Genomic DNA, 10330 nt, shown 5'->3' with positions numbered 1-10330 from the left:
ATTGTACTATTACAAAATGAAAATTCAACATATGATTGGAATTTTTTTTTGTTCAAATATGTCAGAAGTAGCTGTAGTTTTCGTAACATTTTAGATTTTAAATTCAGTGATTTTTTTTATTTTAAAATATCATATCAATAAATTTAATAAAAAATATATTAATAATCGACCAGATTTAGAATAAACTAAATTAAAATTCTCAAATAAACTTCTTTCAAATTCTCAAATTCGTACATGGTATGAGTTTCTTTTAATTGTTATATGTCACTCATTAGCTATACATCACTTTTGTCCAAGGTGCCAGCTGACTACCAATGAAATTTTGACACGTTATATTTTTATTGCTTCTTATATATAAAGAGAATTCTCTAATTTCATTTCTCTCACTTACCCTTTGTATCTTCTTCCCTGTCTCGACATCTTTAAATCACGGCTCTCCATCTTTTAAAAGTAAACCTAGAGATATGTAAATTAATGGTATTGCTTAGGTATAAACCACATAAAGTATTCTATTATTGGAAAATGCCTCATGGAAATGAGATAATTCACACGATGATGTTGAGATTATAGGTAGTTTATACGATGATGCCTCATGAAAAGTAGACGCACTTTTCAGTTCTCTTTTAGGGTTAAAGTTTTTATTTTATTAGGATTAGAGTTTTTATTAGGGTTTTTGTTTTAAGGATTTTTGGTATTTTAAAAGTGTTCAGGATTTTCGACGAAAATTCTTAGTTAGTTTTGAGGGGTCGGGATGTGATAATGCACCTTAGCATACATACATTTCATATGTCATGGTGGGATAGGACTATGACCTTATAAACCCATCATGAGGAAATTCAATTTCGAGGTAATAATGTTTGATACAATCAGGGGTCAAAGTGAATGTGAAGGTCCTAGTAGGCTGTTGTGATGCGGTCACGAGTTCGAGTATAATCGGGGGGGGGGCCAGGTGACAGTCGTTACGCGGTCAGGAGTTCAAGCTTTTTGGATACCCGCAAACAATGCCCTATATATACCATACATAAGATTGATGCCATAATCATATGGGAAACTCTAGGGACTTCTGGTATAATCAACGTAATTTTTTTCTCTATTTCCAAGTAGTCGATATATCTAACCTTTCATTCTTGTCCAAATGCCAACACTAAGGATAAGATAATTTGTTTTATTATTTTGATATATATAGCTATAAATACCAAACTTTACTATGTTTATTATTTCGACAGATTAAAATAGTTTTTGAAGTAGAAAACAAATAAAATTGTGGCATGCGCCAAGCTAAAACGAAAATGATAAAAGTTTTTTAGTGTTTGTCCAAAATTACAAAATTTTACAACCTTATTATTTCATATTAGTAATTTAACATGAATGGTGTATAATGATTTGTTTAATTTTTAACTTGATAAAAAATCATTTTAACTATCACTTAAATGTTTACTTTTTTTTAACCTTTAAACTTACGTTGTTTGTTAGATTATTCTAAAATAGATGGAAAAGTTAACATCTGTTAACTTTATTGATGTGGCACACACATACACTGCTACGTTAGGATTAATTAAATTTTTTAATATAAAAATATAAAATTTATTTAAAAATTTAAAAGTGTTAAAAATATTAAAAATATTTTTTAAATTTTAAAAAGTTAAGTAAATGTTAGCGTGGCATACACATGGACTTCCATGCAAATGCCACGTCAGCAAAGTCAACAAGCATTAACTTTTTCAACTAATTTGAGGTGATTTGACGAATAATGCAAATTCAAGAGTTGAAAGACGCAAAAAAATTAAATGGAATGCTAAAATGACTTTATTTTTGTAAATTGGTGAGTCAAATAAGTCATTATACATTTATAAAATAATTAAAAAGGTTGGGTGCAACGATAAGACACCTCATACTCTCAAAGAAAAATGCAGGTTTAAACTTTGAAGAAAATATTTGTGGGAGGGACAATCACGAACTTCGAACATGAATAGTAAAATAGATTTGAGTAATAAAAAAATTGTAAAATAAAATCGTTTTTACTTTCCTTTTCTATTGTTTAATAAGAATAATTTTTAGTTAAAATTAAGAGTTTTCACGAATAAAAATAAGCGAATAAATTTTTACTTAATTAAAAAACGATAGATTTACTTAGTGTACTAGTTTAAGAGCTTTTAATAAGTTGCTGACGCCGGCTCGAAGGCTTAGCATTAAAGCTCAGTCGATGCCCCGACAACCTCCGCCATGATGACGACTTTATTTCCTCCTCGCCAGCGTACCTGCTGGACGTGGGTAAATCAGCCTTGCTTGAACAGACACTTCCGATAAGCTTTCTTCTCTTCTTGCTCCAGGCAACGATGGCTAAGCTGATGAGGGGTCTAGGGTTCACCCTCTTGTGTTCTGGGCTAGGCTTGGTTGGCCTTGTACTTTATGGTTTTATTTCTTTGGGCTTTGGGCCTTGTTATGTAATGTTTAATGAATTGTTTTTCTTTAAAAGAAGCTGAGTTAAGTAACATATTTCATTTTTCAGTAATTTTAAAAAGTTATTTCGTCATTAATTATTTTCAATTAAAAGAGTAAAGGAAAGATTTGTTCACATTATACCACCATATCGAGGTTCGTGGCTGTCCCTTTTAAAAATATTTATTTTTAATGTTCGAATTTGAGTCTTTTCTTTGAAAGTATAATATATTCGATCATTGTATGCAACCATAAATAATATCACTAAAAATTTAAACAATTTAAATCGTTAACCACTTCATAAATAATTTTAATTTTTAATTTCTCTCTTTCTAGATTCATCGCGATAAATGTAAAAATGCAAACAAAGAAATATATGGTGATGGAGGTTTGCTTATGAGTGGGGGTAACGGAGCCGATGGAACGTGGTCAAACAAAAAAGCTCAAATAACGCACGAGGCATAGACGAAATTAACGACCGACCACCTCATCCGTAGAGAGAACAGACTGAGACCACAGAGAGGGGCATTAATGGTGGGTAACCATACCATTAAAGTCCTTTTGTGGGGAAAAGGAAAAACCTGGAAAAGATGGAAGGGAGTGAAGGCAATGGCCTTTTCTTTCATTAATTTGTCTTGTATTACTAGGTGGTGGACCTTTTTGTTGTTTCAAGAAGGGGGTGAGTAGTGGTGAGATAAGGTAAGGGGCTCTCAACAGTGCTTTCAGGCTGATGCTTGAATTTAATGACCACCCATTTCTCCTCCTTCTATGCCTATTGCATACACTAGTAGATCAGCCTACATCTCCATGAGAAACAATGGAACATCCCTCCTTCCTTCCAAAGCTAGTAAGTAAAAACACTATATTTTATCAATTGGGTGGTAAAAAATTTGATGTCTTTTAAATAAAATTTTAGATTCAAGACTTGTGAATAAAAAAATAATACCGAAAGTAAGTTTTATCTTGATTTAAAAGTTTAACTCAGTTGAACTCCAAATTTAATTGAATTCTAATATAATTACTTGTTAGATGCTCAAAAATTAAGTTATAAACAAAATTTAACTTTCCTATTTCAAGTACTGTGTTAACTCTATATAGCCATCTGCAAATACAATATGTAGCAACTAACTCCACCTTTAATTGTAACACCATTGATCGACCTCGACTTCTCCCATAGATGTCCATTTAATTTGTATTTTTAATAATATCAACCGTAAATAACAAGTAGCGACTAGTTAGTAATATATATAATTAAACTATTCGGATAATCACCTAAGGTTGAGAATACTCTTATTTCAATTACTAATTTTTTTTTTTGAATTTCATAATTGCTATTAGAATAATTGAAATTTGTAGTTACTTCATTGCTAAAATATATTATGTTGATGTAGTCATTAATAAATTTAGCTCTCTATTTTTATGTATTTTTGTCAATTTGACATTGACCAAATTTAAATATTTTAAAAGACTAGAGGATAAAAAAAACAATTAATTAAAAAATCAAGAAAGCAATTAATGCCTTACAGAAAAAGTGCATTGATCGGTTTAAAGAAATCATAGTTTTTAAAAAAAAAATTATAAAAGTTATTGAAAATTGTAAATAATTAAAACATTAATTTAAGAAATTATAGATTATTTAAAAATGATAAGAAAATCATAAAAATAAAATAAAAAAGTATATTAAAAATTATAAAAATTTGTGAAAGCCAAACGAGTGCAAGTCAAAATAATACATCAAAATAATGAAGAAAAGCTAAATAAATAAAAGATTTAAAGATTGGTAGTTACCAAATATATTCTAACAATAATTCCAATTATTCTAATGGTAGTAAGAAAAATGACAAAATAAATTGAGTGATGAAATTAGCAAACAAACTCTTTGGAGAACGAAAATTTTGAATGATCATAATTTACCATCTTTTTATATGAATTACTTCATTAATTCGCAACACTAATACAGTATTTATATTACACACTCTTCGGGCAAACTTTTTAATTAACTTGCTCCATGCATGCTTCACCTTAATTGCAAATTTAGCTTGAAAACTAAATTTGATATTCCCATGGAAGGTGCAATGTTGGGCTTTCGAAGAGGATAGCATCCGCCATACCCTGTGTAGCCACCATATATAAAAGTATGGGCAAAGTGAACCCCAAACACTAACATAGATTTCTGTCATATATGGCTGCGAAACGATGAAGGAGATTGTTTAAAATTGATAAGTATATATCAACATTCGCTGGGTGTGGTGGCTACTGATTTTGAGGATCTTTTGGTTTGTGAGCAACACCATACCAAATTTAATCCTCAGTATTGTCCCCAAATATATGTGAATGTATGAAAGTGATGACACTCTTCAATTTTCTGTATTGAGTGCATGTGATATTAAATTTCCCCAAGTTGTAAAATTGAAATGGAATTGCTACACCAATTCATCCATCTTATCCTATCCAATATGTTGAGTGCGAATATCTGTTTTGAAGCGTATCACTTTCTCAATAGAAGGTATTGTTTTCATGTTGAAATTTTGTCTCCTGTACTCTAAAAGAGGTTCACAGAGTTTGGGGAGTGTTTTAGTTGACGAAGATACAACTTGCAAGCTCACAGGATAAATATTAATATTGTGCAAAATATTAATTATGTATATTGCGTCTGTGGGGTTTGAACTCTTATAGGTGCAATATTCATAATTAATATTTCGTAAAATATTGACATGAATTTGCAGATAAAATCTCAATAGAAAGACAATATTCTCCTTTGAGAGAGTAAAACACTCCAAAGCATATACTCTCTCAACCGAATCTAATCCAATAATAAGAATAATAAGAAGCATTCTTCTATGTGTGTACCTTAAAATGGATTTAGGGATGGTACATAGCGAGATAACGAAAAGATGACAATTTTTGGGTTTTTCAAAGGGTTGAAATTGGAATTAGGGAACATTAGCATTCAATAAAAACCAAAATAGGCTCATTGTCAACAAGTCTGAAAACTTTCCAAACGAAAAGTATGGCAATGATTTTGCCCTCCACCTAGGGAACGGTTTCAAATTTGCATGAATTATGGCCTGTCAACAAAAAGAGATATTAACTTAGATTTGAATCATGGATAGAGATCAAGACCTGTGAAGATGGCAACAACTAGATTATAATCTTACTTGGGTCAAGATCGGTGATGATTGCAGCAGAATTGAAGTAGCAAGTAGCTCCTTTGTTCTTGAATTTCTGGTAGTAGTTGTTAAAGGCATAAGATGCATGGTCTTTTATAGTATTTGGATGGTAACAAGGCTGGTTCACATGTATCTTACTGCAATCTGCACCTCCCTTTCCACAGGCCCAATCAAGTGCCTTCAACAACTCTTCATCTGGTGTTTGTTCGTCAGCTATGCACCATTCTCTGAACCCTCCACCTAATACAATCACAAAAAAAAAAAAGAAGAAAAAAAGTACACCACCATAAAACCACGGAAACATCAATGAAAATCATGAAAACATTGGGATTACCTGCAGTCATCTGCAATAGTGATGAAACCAAGCAAAGAACAAGTAGAATCCTATGTAGAGCAGATGACATTGTGGCTAATCGAAGATGGAACCAGTACCACCATTATTTAGCTGTAAGGCTATAGAGAAAGTTAAATCTCATGATGAGAATTGTTTGCTTTTCTAAAAGTAGAGGTTCTTCTCTTTCTATGTTCCTTCCATATTACGATTAACAAGATTGTATTTTTTATTGTAATAATAGTCAAATCAATCAAGTGTAAATACCAGTAATATAATGCTTATGGAGGTAGCTATATATGTATATATTGGTTTGTAGCTTATGTGTTAAGCTTTCATTTGTAAGGAACAGTGCAGATTATATTAGAATCAATTGGTCTCCTTGATGAAGGCAAACAAAAAGCAAAAGCAAAAGAAAAGCGTTAGACTTTGATCATATCTAAATGTTTTGAAAATTACATTAACCGTACTTGAAATTTGGTCATTTGAGTGCTAATAACTTAATTATTGTTCTCTTCACATATTAAAAACAAAATTTGAAGGAATTAATTAAACATTATGAATCTTGGAGGCAAAATGATGTTAAATTAATCCATTAGAATTTAGATACATATCCATTGATTTTCCTTTCCATCTCTCAAGGAAAAGGTAAGTAAAGAGAACAACCATTCTGTAAGTTCATTTTCGCTTTGGGGAGGGCCGACTTGTCAGCCATTGATTGGGCTGATAAACAATCATCAAATCGAGTGTGCCTGCGTTGATTCATTTTTAAGCCAGTCTTTGTTGATTGAATGATGGGTTCAGGGATAAATTAATATTTTGTTTCTCTAGTTTTTTTTAAACATGTCATAAGTCCTTGTAGTTTAAAAAAAAATTAGAATTTAGTCTTTGTAATTTTATTTTTAAGATTTTAGTTTTTTTACTTTTTCAAATTTCAAAACTCATGATACGAGTATGGGGGCTCAATTTTTGGCCAAAGAACATGCTGGGCTTAACCTTCTACAAAGCCCATGTAACAAGCTCAAAAGATCACAAAACAGGAGGCCCAACTTTGGATGGGAACCGGACAACCTTGGAGTTGAGAAAGATCATCAAGATTTTGAATTTTGGTTTTAAGAAAATCAAGAAACCAAATCTTGGTTTAAAATGGACAGTTTTGATGGTTTTAAGTTTCAAGAAAATATAGATTTCAATTCTTGAAAATCTTGGTTCAAGATCAAATTTCTTGAAGCGGGACGTGCTTGGACGATCACCTACGAGCTTAGTAGAGTTAAAAACTTAAACAAAACAAGCTCCAACAATCCATGCAAATCTTTGTGGAGTTTCGGCCCAATTTGAGCCCATTTAAACGTTATTATGCTTAGTTATATTTTATTTTAACCTAATTTGTTTTTGATCCATTAAAATAGTTTTTATTAAGCCCAATTATGTTATTTTAATGTTGAAATTCAGTCTATGCCCTTTCCTTACTAGCCGGCTGAATTTCTCTTTGTTATTTTCATACTTAAGTCTTATTTTCATTCATTAGGTTAGTTATTTACTTGTTACTTATTGTTGAGGTAATCCTAGTGTGATTAGGAGTTTATTTTTACCCAAATTTTACCCTTTCATGTAATTCACCACACGCATCTCTTTTTTATAAAATATACATTTGAGTTTCTCTCTTTGCAATATCTCTATTGTGATTTTTAGAAGTTTCATCTTGGTTTTCTTCAAGAAGCCATGAGAAGCATTTTTCACCCTCCTATTTAATAGGTTGTTGTCCTAGGGGTTAATTAGAACCATTTGAAAAGCTTATTGAAGTTTTTCTTTAAAGGGTTTCATAAGGCATCGCCTTTTCATTACATTCTATCCAATCCTTTTCCACCTTCCCCATATCTTTATTAATCTTGATTAAGTTAATTTGAATCTTTTTCTCATACTCTTTCTTCTTATTTAATTTCAAGTTTCAAGATCCAAGGTTTTGACTTCAAGAAATGTGAATTAAAGTTCAAGAAACTCTAGTGTTCCAAATCTATTTGAGTTTTCTTATCTTTTTATTTTCTTTGTTGTTCGGTTTGAGGAGATCTAATATCTCTTTATTGTTTGATAATTTTCTTGATTAATAACCCTTCAAACAACCTTGCTTATTGTTGTTTCGCATTCAAGAATGCCTCTTTTGAGAAGATCTCTTCCTGTTCAAACTGATTGCTTCTTCTTGTTTTCATTGTTTTCTAATTTGTTTGGTGTCTTTTGTTTCCAAACCTGTTTGACAACTTTCTTTTCCCTCAAGAATGCATCCTTGGGCTTCAAGGCAGCCTTCTTCATTCGATTTTTGAGTTTTCCTTATTGACCAAACCTCTTTACTCTTTTCCCATTCTTTTCTTGTGATTTCTACCTTAGTTTAGCCAGATTTGTTTACTGATCAAACTCTTATTTTTGACAACTTCACTTTAGTAAGAACTCATCAAGAACGTGATTTCAACACAAGATCCAACCCTTCCACACCCTAAAGCATTGGGATCTTTATTTATTCATTCTTCGTTTCATCTGTTAGTTTTTGCTTGTTGTCGATATGCCCCATGCTTACTTGACTTATTCTTGTGTTTCAGGTTGTTGAATCGTCAAGTTAGGTTTTCCCTCTTCGATTCGGTTTTTCCTTGTGTCCAACAACTTGAACTTGATCCTAACCATCGTGCCTTATCAATTCAGGTCCAACCGTTTAACACTGTTATTTTTTTAAAATTTCCTAGTGTGACATTTTGAAATAATAAAAAAATACACTTGATAGCCTTGCAATTAAAAAATGACGTAATTAATCTAAATTTTAAAAAAAAAATAACAATGTTAATAGTTAGACCTGAATTTTTGAAACTTGAAAAGTAGAGGGACTAAATTCCTGACAATAAAAATATAAAGACCAAATTCCTAACTTTTGAAGAGTACAAGTACTTATGTCATATTTTAGCCTTTTTTTTAATTTGGTTTTTGGAATTTCTTTTATCTGCATTAGTTCTTAGAACGTGACAGATTTTCTTAATTTGGTCCTTAAACTTGGAATCTTTCAAGTTATGATAACTTAGCCATCTCTTGAAAAAAAATTAAAAATGATTTTTTGTAATTTCTTTATGATCGTTTTTATCAATGTTCTAGTATTTTTTACATTATATATATATTTTAAAAATTTGGTAAAGTTATGGCACAATCTCATAGTGCCACATCTTCATGCCTTAACAAAATTCAAATTAAAAGACTAAATTGGAAAATGTTACCAAATTTTTGGACTAATATGGACAAATATATGTTAAAAAAATTACCAAATTCAAGGACGAAAGGTTGCTTTATTCCTAGATAAAGTGACAAGATATTAATTTTTAAGTCTTAAGTTCACAAGGTAGGATCTTACTAAAAACAAGGATAAAGTAACATTTAGTCATTGAATTGGAAATTGTTTTTAATTTGGTCCTTGAATCTTATTTTTATCCATATTAAACTTGAAAGTTGGTAACTTTTCTCAATTTAATCCATGAACTTGGATTTCATAAATATAAAGTGACACTTTCAGATTATGTCACATTATCATCTGGAAATTTAAAATATATATATCTAAAACATACAAAAATATAAATGAATTAGAATATATATTTTAAAATTTAAAAAAAATTGAGATGATGATGTGGTATAATATTAAAATAAGACATCAATCATACTTGATGAAAATCCATGTTGAGTAACTAAATTAAAAAATATTGTCAAAATTTATTTTATTTTTTATTAGAAGAAAGGTTGTAGAGAACACATGAAGCACTATCTTTAAGGTTCTATTCTCCCCCACCTATACTCAGTGTGCAAATGAGTTTCAAGCAAATGAATCTCGAGGATACAATGAAGCCCAATGACTATTTACGTTTTGCACTAACGAAAATAATCCACTAAGCATTGAGTAATGTAGAACAAGAAAATCAATTTCTATAAAGAATTTTTGCAGTAATTTTTTATAGAACAATCTAATAATATTAGAATATGGAGGAAAGATAGAATTTTTAGAACTTGTTGGTATGATTTCCAAATGAAATCTCATTTCTATTTATAGGAATTTTCATGTCTCTTCATAGAGACATCCTTCAATAGGTGTCTTTTCTGAATAATAACATTTTTAAAAGAGACATAATTATTCATCTAATATCATAACTATTCAAATAATATTGTTTGAGTAGTTATAATGCTTTGTCAAAAATCAAGTGATATAACTTTTGACTAATAACCAGAAGATATAACTTTTGATTAATTACACCATTTCATTTATAGTTATTGGAATACTATAAACGTTGTTGAAAAAGTTCCAACAATCTTTAGATTTTGATATTCTTGAAAATCAATTTGCATAATGAAGGTGTCTCACGATTGAACC

The 10330-nt window shown here is 30.4% G+C and overlaps 1 protein-coding gene across 1 annotated transcript; it reads right to left on the bottom strand.

Moving 5' to 3' along the window:
* Positions 1–5112: 5112 nt before the first annotated feature.
* LOC107901820 (glucan endo-1,3-beta-glucosidase 12) lies at positions 5113–6214 on the bottom strand. Its single transcript, XM_016827976.2, has 3 exons — positions 5944–6214; positions 5598–5849; positions 5113–5507 (listed from the first exon to the last, which is right to left on the bottom strand). The coding sequence occupies exons 1-3, from the start codon at positions 6011–6013 to the stop codon at positions 5473–5475; spliced, it is 357 nt and encodes a 118-aa protein (XP_016683465.1). The 5' UTR covers positions 6014–6214; the 3' UTR covers positions 5113–5472.
* Positions 6215–10330: the final 4116 nt, after the last annotated feature.

This window comes from Gossypium hirsutum, chromosome D06 (genome assembly GCF_007990345.1).
Source record: "Gossypium hirsutum isolate 1008001.06 chromosome D06, Gossypium_hirsutum_v2.1, whole genome shotgun sequence".
Classification (NCBI taxonomy): domain Eukaryota; kingdom Viridiplantae; phylum Streptophyta; class Magnoliopsida; order Malvales; family Malvaceae; genus Gossypium; species Gossypium hirsutum.
Note: the sequence above shows the minus strand (reverse complement) of the source record. Positions and strands in the feature narration are given on the sequence as shown.